Genomic DNA, 19,938 nt, shown 5'->3' on the forward strand with positions numbered 1-19,938 from the left:
TCACCCTCTGCTCCCCTCAGCAGTGTACTTCAGTCAGTCTCCCTGTTCCGTTCCTCACTCTGTATCTGGTGGATCCTCCGACCCCCCACACCTCTGGCCTGTACCCCAGTTCTTCTATGCATAATAAATAAATCTTTAAAAAAAGCAATCTTAGTAAAGGAAATGACATATCACACATATATATGAAAAAGAATTTGTTACATACTATTTAATTTCTCAGTATCAATATAACAAGACAAAAATCTAAAATGGGGAGGAGACTATATTGTTTATGGAGTTCTTAAATGAAAATATAAGAAAAGCTGAAAATCACATGAAACTAGATTACTGTAAGTATTAAATGGGGAAATTTAAATTAAAAATATATTGGGATAGTATCACTCATTGAGTAAAATGTCTCATATTTTAAAAAAATCAATATTTAATATGGAGTAATTAGAAATCTTACTGCTGATGGGAATATAAAATGATAAAAATTGGAAAACAATTTGATAGGTTTTTAATGTTAAACATAGGACTATCCTAAATTTAATAATTCCATTCTATTTACTTAGATATGAAGACATATGTCCCCAAAAAGATTTTATAAGAATATTTAAAGCAGCTTTATCTGTAACTAAGAACTGAAAACACAGATGTATTACTCTATAGGCAAATGTATAGATCAATTGCAGGATTTTCATTAGTTGTTATACTAATTAGTAATACATGAAATGATGTATGCAACATCTGAAAAATGTAAAAAGAATCAAGGCACAAAAAGTATTTACTAGATGGCCTATTTTTATGAATATAAGGACAAACAAAAGTTCTATGGTCATAGATTTCAGCAGTAATTGCCAATAAGAAATGTGACTTGGCTGAAGGCAGGCACAGGAGAACTTTCTATATCTTTATTAATTTGGTGATTTATCAAAACATCTCATTGTATAATTATGATATGTACATTTCATTTTACATTAATTTTATCCCCTTTCCACCAAAATGTATGAGGCTTTCCAAGTCAGATATTCTGGATTTGAACTCCACATTCTGTCCACTCACTCATCATGAGGACTTAGGCAAGTTAACCTCACAGAACTGCAGTTGCATTGCTTGCATTGTGGAGATAATAACAATCTACTCAGAGTCATTATGAGAATCAGGTTAGGCAGTGTATGCTGCACATTACCAGACAGCAAGATACTGTCTTAATAAAAAGATCTCTTATCATAAAATATTTGTCTTATAAAAGGACAATATGTTTTTTAAAAGTTTTTGTTGCCAACAATTAATGTGAAGTCAAATGTCATTAATAATACATCAACAATTTTTCTTAAAAGACTTTCTATAATATATACCTTGATTATTTGAAGATAACATATTAACAGGCTACATCAAGACCATAATTAAATTATGTAAAATTTTATTATGAATAAATTAAATTTTAATTCTACTTAGAGTATTAAAATGTAGAATAGCCATAATTTTAAAATATTATATTGAATTTTTAGAAACAGAAAAAAAATCATTTTTCTCCCACAACCTATCATAATCACCTTTATTATATTTTATTATTACATATAATCCCAACATCTAATACACCCAATTTTTTTTTTGTACATACTTTTTCATTAGTCTCAATCATTGGACACAAAATTTGGTATCTGGCATTTAAACATTTTTTTTCCTACAATGTAACTTCTTTTTTTTTTTTCTGTAACACATCTTCTTATATAATTTTATACATATATTTTATATTTTCAATTAACTGGGCTAATCACTATAATTATTTTTTATAGTGAACTAAAGCAATTAAAATGTCAAGCAATCTGAGCTTTATTTTAAAAGCATGGTTTCAATTTAGATTGATAATAAAAGAGTTTTAGGATTGATGGTAGATTAAAGCATAGTGTTTCCAAGATTTAGTTTTACTACCAGTTTTTACGTCATCTGAGGTCTTGTAAATAAATATGACATATTTGTGATGCATTAAATCATTTAATGCCATATTTACCATATTACATTATAATGTTAATTAAATATATAAATCTTTATTGTTTACATTATATAAGACACTGTGCTATTGGTCAAGATATAAATGGGAAAAAATGAGTTGGCCGACTTTGGATCTTTGTCACAGTTTTTAGTTAATACAATAGATCAGAGATTGTAAGTCGTTTATGGGACCAAACTCAGGTGACATATATTTTGTTCAATCAACACTGTGTTTTATAAAAATAGTGTTTACTACAACTTAAAAAGTGAAAGATCTCACATTAAAAAACAGATTTCTTACTTCATCTCATATTAATCCAACAACTCTTAGCTGGAGTTGCTCATTTTCACAAACCAACAAAAATGGTGTGGCTGTTGTTCCATTTAAAGAGAGCATACCTCAAGTTTTCCACGGACCCCGCCCAGCCAGCCTCATTCAAGTCACCTCCAAGTTTAACAAACACTCCTCACTAGGAAATAAATAGCAATGAGAGAAACTGCAGCTGGAAAATTAGGGGAAAACACTATAATAAAAGAGATGAGAAAAATGGACAGAACTCTGACTGCCAAGTTTTATTTTTCAAACTTTTGTTTTATGTTTTGCATGGTTAAGCACTGAATTATGTGAGCATAGACCACTTTGCTCCTTTACTCCATCTCTACCCCCAGCATTCCCCTTTTGAAGTAACTCTTGTAAATGTTTTTCTTGATTCAGAGAACAGTTTGATATGCTATTATTAAAATGTAAATCTTCTTTGATTTTTACAAAGGCTGAAGAGATAACTTTAACAATTGGTCAAGCATTTGACCTGGCATACAGGAAATTCCTAGAATCTGGAGGAAAAGATGTTGAAACAAGAAAACAGATTGCAGGGTTACAGAAAAAAGTGAGTAAACTAAGTTTGTTTTTTCACATTTATGTGATATAAGCACAGGGAAACTTGCATATCATCAAACAAATTTAGAAGGCCTGCCATTAAATTTCCCCCACACTGATTGGAACTGCTTTCACTGTGTTCCTATAATTTTTCATTCCTGATCCCCTGCACAGTTTTTAACCATTTTATATTGAATTCCCACAAGAACTTAGTGTTCTCATGTGACTTTGCTTCACTTCCTGATGCTTCTCATGGGGATCAGAGCAGCAGAAGCAGCAGATGCTGGGTAAGTGGTTTCCCATGCAGATCAGATTCCTTTTTAATTAAATTACACCCTTTCTCCACTCTTCAAAATCATCATGAGCAAGTTTCACTGTCTTGCGGTTATACTCCAAGATGATGGGGACAGATTGCACAGTGCAACAAGAAAACACATAGATGAGGTATTAGGAGCATGAAATTTGCACACACATTAAAACATATTTTAAATTTAATAAAATAGGTCTTTCCAGTGACCTAGAAATCTCCCATAGTTCCCAAGTTTTATCATATAATTTTCTTCCCTGTGTACAGAGTACATTTTTAAATAACATGAAATCCTATCCATGAATGTAGCCAATATAACAACCGATATTTTCCAAGAATAAATCTCTGAAGATTATTCAATAATCATTTGCTTTTTAGATTCAAGACTTAGAAACAGAAAATATGGAACTTAAAAACAAAGTACAAGATTTGGAAAACCAGTTAAAAGTAACTCAAGTATCAACATCTCCTGTGAGTATAAAGAACATGTTTTCCTTCATGGTGACAAAACATTTCTGAATCTTTAGTTCTGAAATATTTCAAATAATACCCTTTGATTAATAATTTAAAACTAACCAGAGTTACAGAGAGACTGTGTGGAAATTCACCCCTTGATTTTTTTTCCACTATGTGGCATATTCCTTCTCCTATTAATTATTATTCACTGAGGTTAGATTCAACTGTTATGCTAATCTACCTTTGGAATTCTGAACTTCATTGTAGATATTGGGCTGTTGACAATACTGAATTTAGTTTCCTATGTTACAAAGCAACATTACAACAACACACAAATACCCAAATGTATTTCAGACACTAAAATGAGTGGTAGTATCTGAAGACAACATTTAGGTATTTATAGGTAAATTACTTACTTTTAGTTTAGCAGACCTCTCCTGTCTAGTCCGCTGCTCCCCTCAGCAGTATATTTCAGTCAATCCACCTGTTCTGCTCCTCACTCTGTCTCTGGTGAATCCTTTCCCCCCACCCCCCCATCGCCGCATCTCTGGCTTACACTAACCCAGTTCTTGCATGCATAAATAAAAATAAGTCTTAAAAAAAAGGAATACACTAAGATCCATCAACTTTTGAATACAAAACCTTGCGTATTCTCTTTCTTTAAAAACAGAGCTAAGGGCATCATATGGGGACATAGTGGATTTGGGAAGAGCAAAGAGGTTTGAGGTGTTGATAAAACAGCACTCCCCTCTTTTTTTAAAATTTATTTATTTATTTATACAAGAACCAGGGTACAGGTCAGAAGCACGGGAGAATGAGAGAATTCACCAGAGAAAGAGCAAGGAGTAGAACAGGCAGACGGACTGAAGACACAGACTGAAGACACTGATGAGGGGAGCAGCGGGTGAGGCAGGAGAGGTCTGCAGTGCCATGTGGGAATCTCCCTGGCCCACAGGCAATCTCACCGGTGCTGCAGAGGCTGCAGACAGCTTCGCAGCACAGCACTCAACCACTGCATCACCTGAGCACTCCCCTCGTTTATCTTCTGAAAGCGCTAGGACAACTGCACAGGTGGTGGATCAGAGTTGGGAGCTATCTATGGGCGTTGGTGTCTCACATGTTTACCAAATCAGCTCTTAGGAATCTTCCATGTTATGGAAAAAGAGAGGGAGATAGGTAATAAATACATAGGTAGGGAATAACAAATTCTAAAATTCAGGTCTGATCCATATCATAAAAAGAGTAGAAAAGAAGAAAATTGAAGCTTTCTTTTAGAGATAGTAATCAAAAGAAGCTTTTTTTGAGAAGGTAGTATATGAATTGAGACCTGAATGATAAAAAAAAAAAAAAAATAGGCAATACAAAAGGTGAAAAGCAGTGACAAGGCATTTATGCCTTTAGCATAGTTACCACAAGCCAATTTATCTTAATTTTTTTAAAGATTTATTTATGTATGCATTCAAGAACTGGGGTACAGGCCAGAGGTGCGGGGGGTGAGAGCATTCACCAGAGACAGAGCGGGGAACAGAACAGGCCAACTGACTGAAAATCACTGCTGAGGGGAGCAATGGGCAAGACAGGAGAGGTCTGCTGCGCCATGTGGGTTGCTCCCTGGCTGGCCAGGGATTGAACTCATGCTGCAGAGTCTGCAGATTGCTTCACAGTGCTGTGAGGATATGATCACAGCTTGATTCTTGATATATTTTGGAAGAAGAGCTTACAGAATTTACTAATGGATTGATCAAGGGCTGAAGAATGCAAGAGGTGTCAGGCTGGTCCCCTAAGATTTTATCTGAGCGTCTTGGTTAAGGTGTCATTTTCTCAAATAGACATGACTAAAGGAAATTGAATGATAAAGAATCAATATTTCACTATTGTTCATATTACTTCTGCCTACTGGACAGCCAATTGGAGATACTTATTAGACAGTTGGACACACAAATCAGAAATTCAAGGATGAAATCTGGGCTCATGATAAAGTAATTGCATAAAAAAGGTTTGATCTTTTTTTAATCACCATTTGGATTGTTGTTTATTGTTTTAGTTAATACAACCAGTATAAATTTGCCCAATGTAAAGATATGGAGTAACTTCTTTTGCTAAGAAAACCACCTAGAGACTTGTGTTCGGTATTAAAACCAAACAACTTTCCTAACTACAAAAAAAAAAGTATACTTTAATATAGATCCCAAACTCTTTTCACTTAAAGCCAAGTCTTCATATGCATGATGAATGAAGACCATTTCTGTTTTTCATTTTCTCACATAAATTGACATGCTACTTTTTAACTTGTCCTTAACAAACAGAATGCTTACATGACTCTTTTTAAATGCCACTCAAAGTTTCAATTATGGGTTTCTTTTCTGGCAAACAAAATAGTCTTTGATAGTATCCATATTACATCTTTATCACACTGAAATTGTGGAAATCTTTTTATTGGTTTTAGAAATAGGGTCCTTATTTTATGTAGTCATTTAGATACACCGAGAAATTTCCGTTACTTGACTGTGCTGTTTGCTTTTTACTGTGTTCTAGTGGTTTGGCAATAGATTAGAGGTTGGGTTTTCCACCATTTGGTACTAATTATCTAGGAACAATCTGATTTCCATTTATTACATTCACATGGCAGTCCTGCCTGTATTTATATCAGAAAAAAGGGTTTATTCTGCCCTCCTAGCCTCATGAATGCCTCCAGAAGATTGTTCCTTTATAAGATGTGGGTATAACAAGTTAAATCAAATTGTTCCTCTTGATTCTTGTGTCTGGATGCTTACATTTTACTTTTTTGGCTACAGAACTATTAACCAAATCAAACTGTTGCCAAGAAGTGCATGAATAAAATTGTAGTCTAAGAAATGCTGGACTTTTATTGCTGAGTAAAATAAATGTCTACCTTTCAATTAAACCAAGTGTTACCGGATAAAACCCTTCCTTTAAATAATCAACTGTGTGACCACTGATTAGACTTGATAGGACAATTACAACCTAAAATGTGTATTTCATTGTGAGTAAAAAACCTGCCTGTTTATCTTTCCTAGTGTTTTCCCATCTATTGAAAGGATGGGCAAGAGCAGATTGTGAAAACTCTCAATTACACAACAAACCAAATGTGAATCTTTAAATAAAGGCATAAATTTTATACATGATCATTGATTCAAGAATATTTACTGCCCATGTAAAATGATTACTGATCCACAATTTGATTTTCATAATTATTACTTGCACAAAAGATAATTCTAAAGAAGTGAAGTCTGTCTAAAGGGAAGAAAAATGCATCCCTCTCCAGTTCTAACCACGAGTAACTCCTCAAGTCATTTTCTCTCTCCTTATTTCAGTCTTTCTCTTTGGGATATGTAAATAATCATATCCATTTAACTTACAAGATTTTGGTAAGATCTACAGAGACACTGTTGATCTAGAAATCTGAAAAACTGGGCCTCCCCTAGTGGCGCAGCAGTTGAGCGCTAGGCTGCGAAGCTGCCCGCAGCCTCTGCAGCGCTAGTTCAATCCCCAGCCACCTGCGCGGTTCAATCCCCAGGCACAGGTAAGGTTCCTTCATGGTGCGCAGACCTCTCCTGCCACGCCCACTGCTCCCCTCAGCAGTGTACTTCGGTCCTTCTGCCTGTTCTGCTCCCCACTCTGGCTCTGGTGAATTTTCTCACCCACCCCGCGCTTCTGACTGTACCCAGTGCTTGTATAAATAATTAAATAAATATTTAAAAAAAAAAAAAAAACAGGGATCTCCTATTAGATTCCCTAAAAAAAAAAAGAAATCTGGAAAACTGCATACATGTTTCTAAAAGCTCTAAATTCTAGAAGTTGTTACTATTTAAATATGATGTTGAAAATGTATCATACCAGTGAACTTTAAAAGTTGAATCAGCCTGACAATATAGAAAGATTTGCAAGGACATTTTCCTGTGGAGGAGGGCTTAAAGATATCTCCACCCAGCAGAAATCTTTTATTCAGGGCTTCCTCAGCAGAGATTCAATGCCATGTCTACACTGATACCTCTGACCATTGTCCAGTGCATTTCCTGAGGGGGGAAAAATGGAATATTGATGGAGCTGCACAAAATATCATTTTACAAATAAATTTGCATATGTCCTTTTTTCTTTTTCGTGTGGGTCTTTTAATATATTTCTCTGTCATTCCTATATAGCTATTGCACAAAATGTTTGATCATGAGCTACATGCGTTTTAGAGAGGCTCACTTCTTTCTGGCAGAGTAGGAATAATGCATCTCCTTATCTAAATATTTCTTCTATAACTGTCATTCCTGTCAAAGTGCAGGTTTCCAGACTGTAATGGTTAATAACAGTGGTGGCACACCTAAGACTACCACCTTCTAAATGTGGCATTCACAAGCATTCAGTGTCACCAGTATCCAAGACCTCATGTAGTTAGCTAAGCAGAAAATACTTTTAATTATCCCGCTCATTTAAAAAAAAAAAAAACAGCAAAAATGTGCCATTTATATAGTAATGAAAAATATCAGGTATATTGTGAATCAGTGTGCTGTGATCTGGGATTTTGTGCACCATTTTTGTTTCCTTTGTTACCTGATACCAGAGAGTTTCAAGTAGAAAATGGGCCTCCCTGGTGGTGCAAGGCATTAGCACAGCGCTGTGAAGAATCCGCAGCCTCTGCAGCATGAATTCAATCCCTGGCCAGCCAGGGAGCAACCCATATGGCATAGCAGACTTCTTCTGTCTCGCCTGCTGCTCCCCTCAGCAGTGTATTTCAGTCAGTCTGCCTGTTCTGTTCCCCACTCTGTGTCTGGTGAATCCTCTCACACCCCCCCCATACCTCTGGCCTGTACCCCAGCCTCTTGTATGCATAAATAAAAGTCTTTAAAAAAAAAAGGTGGTGAGATACACACATCTACTGAAAGATGAAATATTAGGATAAACACTTTAAAGGACCCATTAGATATGAGTTGGGAAATTAGATCATAGGTGATATTGATAAAAGTGGCTTCAGTAGAGTTCAGTGTTAAAAAGAACAGCATTTAAATTGATATGAGTTGAGAATAGAGGGAGGTAGAGTTAAGGAAGGACATATAGTACCTCTTTCAAGGAGCTTAGTCTGAAGAGATGTCAAACTAGAGAAGTAAAGAGGGAAAATATGAAGACTTTTTTTTGTTTGCTTTTTTTTTTTTAACAATAATCAAGACTTGACTTCATATTTATGTCCCGAGGAAGAGGGGGTGTTTAGGGGAACAATATTCTTCCTGAGTAGGAGGAAAGAGCTCAGGGATAAATCTCCCTTAAAGTTCTTAGATAATATTTGTAGCTGATAAATACTAAACAAATTGTTAAAGAAAGGGAAATGATAGCAGTCTTACTGTGTTAAAAAAATATATTAACAATTATGTTAACTAAATAGCAAATATCTGTCACTGTTTACACACAATAAGCTTTATTATTCTTCATTGACTTCAGTATCTATAAACAAATGTATTCTAAGAACTCTAATTTTAATATGAGCCATTCAGAACAATTTCTATCCATGTTCTTAAAAAATGCTATTTTTCGGCCCCCCCTTGCCCCCGGTGGCGCAGCGGGTTGAGTGCAGCGCTATGAAGCTGTCTGTCAGCGTATGCAGCCCAGGTTTGATTCCCAGCCAGCCGGGGAGATAACCACATGGAGCAGCGGACCTCTCCTGTCTTGCCCGCTGCTCCCCTCAGCAGTGTATTTCAGTCAGTCTGCCTGTTCTGTTCCCCACTCTGTCTCTGGTGAATCCTCTCACCTCCCGTGCCTCTGGCCTGTATCCCAGCTCTTGTATAAATAAATAAATCTTTAAAAACATTGCTATTTTTCTTTTATAGGTTATGTAAATATATATTTGTTTTCCCAGTATGCATTTGGCATAACTGGTGAAATTTGAAATTGCCAATATTTAACTATCTTTGATCTTCAAAATGGCAAGTTCATTTGATTCAGCTGAATTTGCTATTGTTTATAAGATTACATGTACATGAATATGAGTATTTACCACTTCAATGTGTCCGTGTGCACTAACAATCTAATTCATATTATCTTCACTGCAGGCGGGCCATGTGACACCTAAGTCTCCTTCAACTGACATCTTTGATATGATTCCATTTTCTCCAATTTCACACCAGTCTTCAGTACCTACTCGCAATGGCACACAACCACCTCCAGTACCTAGTAGATCGACCGAGATTAGTAAGTATCCTAAAATTAATATTCTTTGCTATATTTGTTTATATTTTACATGTTTAACACTTTATGGGAAATTATGTATCTTAACAAGTACACTAAAAATTTTAATTACTAAACTATTATATTTATGGATGTTTGTCAAATTCAATGTATTCTGCTTTACAACTCAGAATACTTCTAAAAACATCAATAATTGTAACTGGAAACTATTTTACCAATAATAATATTTTTTGGTATATGGTGATTTATGTCATAATACACAGCACTTTATATTTTTGTTGTGTTGGTGTTTTATTTTTAATATTCTAATTTAATAATTAAAAAACTCATGATAATTATTTTGTTAATTTTTGACATGTTCAGTAGAGCTCAGTTTAATTTTTTAGTATATGGATATTCTTAGTTGAAGACATATATCTAAGAATTCCATGATTTGCTTATTAATCTTATGTAAGTGTACTTTGATATCTAAAATGCTACAAATTCATAGCTTTTTTGTTTTGCCTCCTATATTTCTGATAAGAAGATAGAAGTCTCTTTTTGATCAATTAAAAAGCATCCAATGTATGCCCATTTTCATTTTCTTCACTGTATGTTGATCTGCAGTCTGTCACAGAAATGGAAAGAACAGCTCCCCGTGATCAGACATTATTTCAAAATGAAAACTGAAGGTTACATATTTTGCTTTATTGTATCTTCTCTGGTTCACATTAAAATTTTTCAGTGTAACTCTGAAGCTTACAAACATGTTTAATACTTTAAAATACGAATTTGAAATACTAAATTTCTAATTTAATACTTTATTAAAATTAAAATAGATACTTGAGTTCCTCTAAATATGTTTGTAGAATGCTAAATATTTTTAAGGAAATACATTCCATAGTTTGTTTTTGAAGATATATCCAATATCTTAATATCATAGTAGGGTATTTTTTTTTTTGTCCCAAATCTCTTTTTTTTTTTTTAAACAGGATTTGCTTTTTTTTTTTTAAGATTTATTTATTTATTTTATACAAGAACCAGGGTACAGGCCAGATGTATGGGAGGGTGAGAGGATTCACCAGAGAAAAGCAGGGAACAGAACAGGCAGACTTGATGAAATACACTACTGAGGGGAGCAGCGGGGCACAACAGGAGAGGTCTGTTGTGCTTTGTGGGACCCTCGCTGGCCGCCCGGAATCAAACCGGCTCTGCAGAAGCTGGGGCAGCTTCACAGCGCAGTGCCACCAGGGGAGAACCCTACATCTCTTCCTTTACCACTGATTTTTACTTACTTTGAACTTCATTGCTGGCTTACTCATTCATTGACTTAATTTATAGGCATTGTTTAATACATATAAGACTTTGAAGTATAAATTGATAGTATATGCAAAGTGGAGGGTTTTAATCCAAGTCAAAATGTAAACTTGGAAGAGTGAATAGATTCTAAGATATTTAACAGGAATAACCCAGGCTGTTGGCTAGAGTTCAAAATCAATTATGATTCAGGATTTTAGATCAAAAGTTATTAACAGGGAAAATTAAAGGTAGTGAAGGAGTAAATAATGAGTTTCATTTTGGATACTGATGAATTTGAAATACCTTTGGGAAAATCTAGGCAGAGATGCTAGAAATTTTTTAATAAGAAACTGAAGTAACACATTGTTGATTATTTAAATATCTACCTGAATGTCATGTCAATATCCTCTGCATTTTTTAATATCTACTATCCTGAATACCAAAGTTTAGTAAATATAGGGATATATATACACATATGTGTGTGTGTATATGTATGTCCATGGATAGATGAATGCATAACATAGATAAATTAGGTAGAAAGCATACTGGTTACCACTGTGCCATATTTATCCACCTCTTTCTTTTTACTATCTATACTAACAATTTAAGGGCAAATTTTTCACTTCAATTTTAACTATAAGATTATCTAACATTTTGACCCACAGTAGTTTTCTTAAAGTGAAACCTGATATGTGTTCATTTATATTTCATATTTACTAAATATGTTCTCCAGAACATATATTTGATCTTTGAACATGTATTTGATTTAAATAATGGACTCAGTCCTACATATCAATAAATATATAAGGAAGTCTCAGTAATATATTAATTTTGGTATATTTAAATTGCTTAAGTAAAATGTAGATATCATATTATCAAATAGTTGGTGATTTTAATATTGTTTTTATTAACAATCACAGACTTTTCTGGATAATAATTTTTGTAACCAGTTTTAATATAAATTGAATCTTTTTTTGTTGGTGGTTAATTACAATAGCTAAGGAAAGTCTAGCATAAACTAAGTCACAGCCATAGGAGTTTATTTGGCTATGTAAGTATTCCTTCATGTAGTCCTATCTTTGAAATCTCATTCACTCAAATTCCCTTTTTTGTCATTTCAAAAAAAATATTTTCTTCCTTTTAGAACGGGACCTGTTTGGAGCAGAACCGTTTGACCCATTTAACTGTGGAGCAGGGGATTTCCCTCCAGATATTCAATCAAAATTAGACGAGATGCAGGTGACTATGCTAACAGTCTGACCCATTAATAGTTTATTTCTTTTTAATATGGAACAAAGAGAACACTATATACACAAATTACACTTTCCTTGAAATATTTTTATTATAAATTATAAACTTATTTAAAATTGTTAGTTTAAAACAATAATAGATATTTAGTCTTATATAAATACCCCTATGGAGGCTAAGGAAAGGTTTGGTTTTGTTTTGTTTTTAATGTGCAATTTGCAATAATAAGATTGGGTGTTCTTTTATACAAAATTACATGAATTCTAATGGCTCATTCTTTTGAAATCCCAAATTAAAAGATCATTACATTAGAATTATGAAATTTGATCTCAGCCCTAACAATTATATTTTTTAAATTGTAAATGGGTTGATGAAGACCTTTGTAAGAGTAAAATCAGTCTATTAAAGGAAGCATTGTAGTTGGAGTTCATAACATCTGAGATCTTATTGAAAAAGCAGATACTGAAGTAGTGCAGTGAGGTTTTCATTTCTTTCTCTTCCTTATATTTCTCAATTCTGATTTGTTCTAGAAGTTTGAAGATACTGATTTTAAAAGTTTTATATATGGATTAATAAGTAGTCTTATAAACACTGGAATAGTCTCTTTTTATTTGTCTTTTCCATTTTGGTAAATCCATTATATCCTATTTTTCATCGAAAAGACTAAGCAGATAGAATGCAGGCAGAAACCAATTATATGAAACTGGCAAAAAGAAGCAATGAAGAGCAGGTGTTTCTATTTTTAAGCCTTTGTTATTACATTCACTTTCCTAGAAAAAATAATGAGTGGATTCTGATCTTCTAATACTGGTTTATAAACATTTCTTCCTAGAAAGATGATATGAATACCCTTCTGCTCACTGCAACTATAAAGCAGTCTTATTTTCTAGGGGTTATGTTAATTTCCTTATTGTTCTAGAAATAGTAATGCCTGCACTTAACAGTTGGATTTTTGTTAATTGGATTTTAATTTATAATGAATGCTAATTCCAGGAGCAATTAAATGAACAAATAAAGGCTATTGTATGGTCATCAGAAATCTGTTAGAAAAAAAAAAGTTGGATTTTTTAACATATGCCTCTGGGTTTTCAAAAAATTTTTAAAACATTTCTCAAGATGTATGATTCATAATTCTTTTCCCATGGACAATGATTTTAAATCCTTGATATAAACTTAAGTTATACCTTTCTTAAATATTTACAAAAAAAAGGTATAATCAATTTATCCTTAAATCTCTTATAACTATTAAAATTGCTAAAAATTATAAATAACAAAAGCAAGATTACAAAAAACTAACGGCGGGAAGGGACAGTGCAGGATCTCTATGATTCTATGCAGATGGGGTGAAGGAGAAGTCCTGGAGCCCTCAGTGGCTTTTGCAGGCTTTTATTGGGATTTACCAGGCACACAGGCAGGGGTGCTGGGGTGCTGGGGGGCCGGAAGGCTGGCAGGTCTCCCAGCCCCCAGCAAGTCTTCACTCTTTCTGGGCTCTCTGGCATTCTCTTGCATTCTCTCTGCTTCTCTCATGGTTCTGCTGTTGTCCCCACCACCCTTATAAGCCCAGTCTCTCAGCCCAGGTGAATCCCATCTACATATGTCCATACCCTACCCCAGGTACGCGCCATCAGGCATGCATTCAGGACCGCAGGGATTCATCATCATCCTAATGGTGGGAGGGCAGAGAAGCCTGATACGTTTTATTTAGCCTACAACAACAAAATTCAATTTAAGAACTTTAATATAACAGGATGGATTGATGTTCATTAGCTAAGACAAAAATCATCAGTATCAGACTTCTGTTGATTTCAGTGTGTTTCCTACTGAAACTACCTCTTTCTGTAGTTTAAATACTACAAAACTTTCTCTCAAGTAGTGGATAATTATTCAGTGAAAATACTTCATTTATTTCATATGAAATCAATTCTTTTACTTTTTCACAAGTTTTTCCAGCTAGGCATGTAATGCTGGGAACTAATGCTTTCCTAAGCGCAAACACAAACACGGGCACTAATGTGTATTTGTTCTCAAACATTATGCAAACCATAAAGACTATTTTCATACTAATATCTTTAGATGGTCACAAAAATGAAAAATATTCTATATGTTGAAAATAATCCCACATCTCTAGATTTTTATAACAACCTAGTTTGACAAACACTATATTGGAATGATTTAGTGATATATTAGTCAAATAATGTTAATCTATGGTATTTTTGCATTTATGTTTTGTCATTTCCAATATATTCTTAATGTCTTTCTTATTCTTTTCTGCTTACATGATGGGTAGCGCCAGAGATGGTTGGTATATTATTTTCATAATAATTTTAAAGAATTTACAAATTCTTAACGATAAAACTTTAATATTTGCATGTTTTAGTTAATAAATTTTCAAGTTTCATATGTATATCTATATCTCTAAATAGCAGTTGTATTTAAAGAGGTTTTATAACCCATATTTTAAAGTTATTGTTTCAATGTCTTAGTCACTATTGTATTGTCCACCAAATTGCTTGTCTGTTTCTCTTAGTGCAAGATTTACTTGCAAGATTACATTAAATGAAGTGAAATATTTTCTTCAACTAAAGTCTAGGACAACTAACCTAATGCACATTCTTAAATACTATTTTTACCTACATATAATGTGAAAACTTACTGCGCTTAGTAGGTTGTATAAGACATTGAATTAACATACCTAGTGAAATATTTGGTTTTTCTCTTTTGCTTACAGATAAAATCAAATATCTCATTAATAAGACCTTAAGCATAAATATTAAACCATGTTTCAATATAAATAGTTAAAAAATAAGATATTTACTTGAAATCAATAATTTAGTTATTTCATAATTGGCAGCACCAAAACTTTCTGGTATATGTCACCAACAGACAAACCAGTGTAAATGTAGTGACAGTCCAGAAGTGTGCCTTGTAACTTACAACAATTTAATACACTAAAAAAGAAGCATGGGAAGTCAAAGAAATATGAAAGAATTGTGCTTTAAGTGATGTTGAAACTGGCTAATAATTTGGAAGAATCTTTGCAACAATGTCCAAATAAGTTTCAGAAGCATTAGGCAGTTTAAAATGTTTGAAATACAATTGAATATATATCAGACTTTTGAATTACAGAGTTTATAAGGGAAAGAAAAATATGCACACACAGTTATTTTTTCCTACTGAGGTGATGTTGATTTACAATATAGTATATGATTTCAAGATACAGGATCACACCCTTCACGTGTGTGTATGTTACCACACCATACCCCCCACCACCACCGAGGCACTGAAAGTCCTCCACCATAGTCCACTGTGTCCCCTCTATACCTTCCTCTCACCCTCTTCCTTCTCTGCACCTTCAATTCTACTGTCAGATTTCTAGGGTTTGTTACTGGTTTGGTTTCATCTGACCCTTTGTTTTGTTTCTCTATATTCCACATAAATGTCTTTTATATTCTGACTTGCTTTACTTAGCATAATCCCCTCCAGATCTATCCATGTTGTAATAAAAGTGAAAAGTTTATCTTTTATTATAACTGAGGAGTATTCCATTGTGCATATAACCACATCTTCCCAATCCACTCATCTATCTTTGGACACTTAGGTTATTGCCATAGATTGACTTTTGTAAATAATGCTGCAATAAATATAGAAGAATTTCTATATTTAAATTTTTTTAATTTACTCTTAAAGTATATAAATATTTATATTAAAATAAATAATTAGGAAACTAAACAACAAGATAAATAAAAAGGCTAGGCTCAGTTTATAACATCCTTTTGGGAGTAACTTATTATTAATACTTATATTCCTATTTAATATCAAAAACTTCAATATACTCTGTTTTAAGGAGAAAATAACTGTAAATATGGAAAATCTCTATGCATAAAAATATCCATAATAAAACCTCACTAACTATAAATGTTGGAAGAATTAAATTATACTATAAATTAATAATTATAAAGTCATCATATTAGTTTTACAGGGAATCAAGATAATATAGGACATTTGCTCTGCTAAAATTAAGAATATAGAAAATTGTATCTAATATATATTAAAGATATGAGTTACAGATAATATCAATATATTATTATCAAAGCTGATATAAAAATCTTTAGATAGCAAGAGACTAAAAGACAATCTTCAACATGTTGACAATTGTTAACATGAGTGGGTTTTCCTTCCATCATATGCTTTTCTCCCTATTTCAGAAAAGAAGTACAACTGAACAAAATATTTCATACAAAGACATTGTTAATAGAATAAAATTATTCCTTCATATGATTTTAGTTTTTGATTATGTCTATTACTACATAAAAAATTCTGATCTTACTCAGAGATTTCTAATTCAGAGGCTTGTGCAAGCCTCAGAATGATTCAGTGTCTATTAAATCATTATTCACAAAATGAGACTGATGGGGAAGGTTAGAAAATGTGTGGTAAACTTTATCTTAGGAAGAAAGAAAAAGAAAACCAAGGAGCCATATAATAATGTGTCTGTTAATTGACATGATTACATAAAGCTAAATGGACTCTAAAATAATCCTAATAAAATCACAATGAAGACTTTCTTGTGATACAAAAACTTTTTTACTATTAAAATTGTGGTTCATCCTTATTTTACTTTGATTGCTATTCTGAGTTTCAAATATTGATAACACATCAATAAGTATTATTTTAAGGGTAACTGAAGTGATAGTGGTTTAATTTCAGGATGAATTGATAAAATTTTGAACATACTTTGGTATTAAACCATTCCAAAGTTAATAAAACCATATTCTCGCCCTCTCACTCACACTCTCCCTCTTTGACTCTTCTATGCCAGAAGATGATAGAATACAGTTCCTCATATACCCAAATAATGAATTTTTAAAAACTGTTCATCTGCAATATTTTCAGTTTAAGGTATTGACTTTTCTAAGTATTTGACAGCTCTTTAAAAATATACATATGGAAAAATATTTCTTTTGTGATAAGAACAGTCTTTTTAAAAATAATGGTAAGTATTCTTTCACTTGGCTAATATAACTGTACTCCAAGTACCAAGAAAAATGTCTTGGAAAATGTCTATAAGGATGGGATTGCTATGTGGTCTTTGTGTTGTAGACATAATGAATAGTATTCTCTGAACATTGTGAGGAAAGTGGTGACTTAAAGTTTTGTAAGGGTTTTTTTCCCTCTCTATAATAATGTTTACATTGGACTTGTAATATGATAAGCATCTTAGATAGCTGTTTAATGTGAAGGTAATTTTGTGAACTCCAGACAAATACACAAATGGTTAACACACAAGTAGATACATTCTAATTAAATAAAACATACACTGCGAACATAAAACAAAAGCTTTCTCTTTGACAGTCATGTTCTTTTTATTTAAATTTTTTTTAATAATTTTGATTTAATTGATTGATTTCAGTTCTATATAATATCAGGAGTATAGCTTCACCTCAGTCTTTGGAGACTTGCTATTTTTAGACTGATACCTATATTTCATTTTCCAATAATGTGTCATGTGGTCAGCCTAAACTACAGATAACCTCCCTGAACAAAATTTTAGTTCTGTTAGTAATAAAGAAAGAGAGGGAGGGGGGGAGATAAAAGGGGAAGGGAGAAAGAGAGAGTGTGAGTGTGTGTGTGTGTGTGTGTGTGTGTAAATACTGCCACATTGCTTCTAGAAGGAAACTTAAAATGTGGCCTTTATAACCACTGATGAATGTGAGTCTGATTTCCTTCTTTGCAGGCCGTTGTGCAAAGATGTCCTGGGTGATATTGGAGAGGAAGGATAAGAGGTAGTGAAACCAGAAGTATCCTCTGGTTTGATTATCTCATGCAAAAAGGAAGAGACCTCAGAGTAGAGAAGAACAGATTTCTTTGTCGCTAATTCTTGTTTTTTTAAAGATTTATTTATTTATTTATTTGTTTGTTTGTTTGTTTATTTATTTATTTATTTAAACAAGAACCAGGGTACAGGCCAGATGCACGGGAGGGTGAGAGGATTCACCTGTCACTAATTCTTAACTCAAAAATCTTAGAAAAAGAAACCTCTCAAGGCAATTGAATACTTGCAAGAGTTAAATCAAGGGCAACTTAACTTCTCAAAATATCTAAAACACGCTATGGGGAGTGGGATTCAAAGCAACTCTTCAGCTCCAAGCAGTAGCAGGACTAGTAGAGGAAACTTTCTCCCTGACAAAGTAGTCTGCTGTCCTGCATTCCACAGGTTATGGCTTTGCATTACTAAAAGAATTTTACCCAGGCTCTGGATGGTGGTTACCAAAAGAAAAGATGAATTCTTTCAGGCTCTCCTGAACCTGTTGTTATCAATTTGAGGTCTAGCTGTCATACAGGTTAATATGCCAATAGAGAATTTAAACTACAGTACAATAATCTAAAAAGGAAAAGAACATTTAAGACTGGAAACAACTTAATTTCATGTTTCTTTCTTCATTTTCCCATAAATGCTAACCTCACATATATTTAAAGGACTTAAAACACTAAAGGCAGTAAAAGAACTGCCGGGGAGTATACCCCTATATAAAAATTTGACAAGCTAACATTTGACAAGTAATTATTTCTTAGTTGACCAAGGCATGAAGAGTTCAACTTCTATCCAGTCTCATTTATTTATTGATAAATATTTTTTTGGCCATGAGGATTTTCCATTATAATGTTTTTCTTCTGTTTTATAGGAGGGGTTCAAAATGGGACTAACTCTTGAAGGCACGGTATTTTGTCTCGATCCATTAGACAGCAGGTGCTGATATCAAGAACAAGAGATCCTGATTTATGTTATATTTGTTTTGTATACATATATATCATTCATTATTACTGTATGACAGGTATTGTACATGTGCCAATATATTTTTGAAATCTAACTTTTTGAAGATTATTTTACTAAATTTTCCACATATATTCACTGTAACATTTTATTTTAAAGGCAACCCACTGTAAAGTTAGTCTTGCTTTTATGTTCCTTTCTGTTTCTATCATAGGTAGATTTATAAATGAAAGACAAATTATCCAAACTCCTTTCTTGTGTCTGAGTTCCAAATAATAAGCATCTTGAAATTTGTGCTCATTTTCCAGGCTGCTAGTTTATTCTTGATTTCCCAAAAAGCCATACCTGAATCCTTTTAAAGTCCTGATGAAATATATCAATGCCAAACTAAATGTTCTATATTCAATCCATTAAATATGTCACCAATAATTAGATAGATATCACTTTATGTATTAAATTTGTTTATATCACTGGGAAGATATAAGCTTTGAATAAGATGTCACCAGGTCACTTTTAGCAGGCAAATAACAAAAATATAAATTCCAATAATAATTAAACCAAATTTATTTAGAGTATTTATTATAACTGCAAGGTAATAATGTTAGTTATTACTACTAGTTATACTCTAAATATTTATTTATAATTAGTGTGAAGAAAAACTATGCTCTTAGCAAAACACTTAACATTCATTTTTTGATAACAGTTATATTGCTATCTAAACATCTGATTTGATGTTTCTTAAAAAAATTGGAATATATGCTGTGTATAGTTGCAATGTCTATTACTCATATTTACTTTGCCTAATATATATGTATATATATATTTTCTCACTGA

At 33.0% G+C, this 19,938-nt stretch overlaps 1 protein-coding gene across 4 annotated transcripts in view; it reads left to right on the top strand.

Moving 5' to 3' along the window:
- GULP1 (GULP PTB domain containing engulfment adaptor 1) overlaps positions 1-19,087 on the top strand; it is a gene marked incomplete at both ends in the record, with an annotated part of 83,701 nt that extends 64,614 nt beyond the window's left edge. For 3 of the 4 annotated variants that reach the window (XM_084229286.1, XM_084229287.1, XM_084229289.1), the window contains 5 exons: positions 2,748-2,864; positions 3,540-3,632; positions 9,671-9,809; positions 12,229-12,323; positions 19,016-19,087. In XM_084229286.1, coding sequence (XP_084085412.1) covers positions 2,748-2,864; positions 3,540-3,632; positions 9,671-9,809; positions 12,229-12,323; positions 19,016-19,087 — 516 coding nt within the window. The remainder of the gene's footprint in view (positions 1-2,747; positions 2,865-3,539; positions 3,633-9,670; positions 9,810-12,228; positions 12,324-19,015) is intronic. The other variant, XM_084229288.1, reaches the window with a different exon arrangement.
- Positions 19,088-19,938: the final 851 nt, after the last annotated feature.

Source organism: Talpa europaea (assembly GCF_964194135.1).
Source record: "Talpa europaea genome assembly, chromosome: 1".
Classification (NCBI taxonomy): domain Eukaryota; kingdom Metazoa; phylum Chordata; class Mammalia; order Eulipotyphla; family Talpidae; genus Talpa; species Talpa europaea.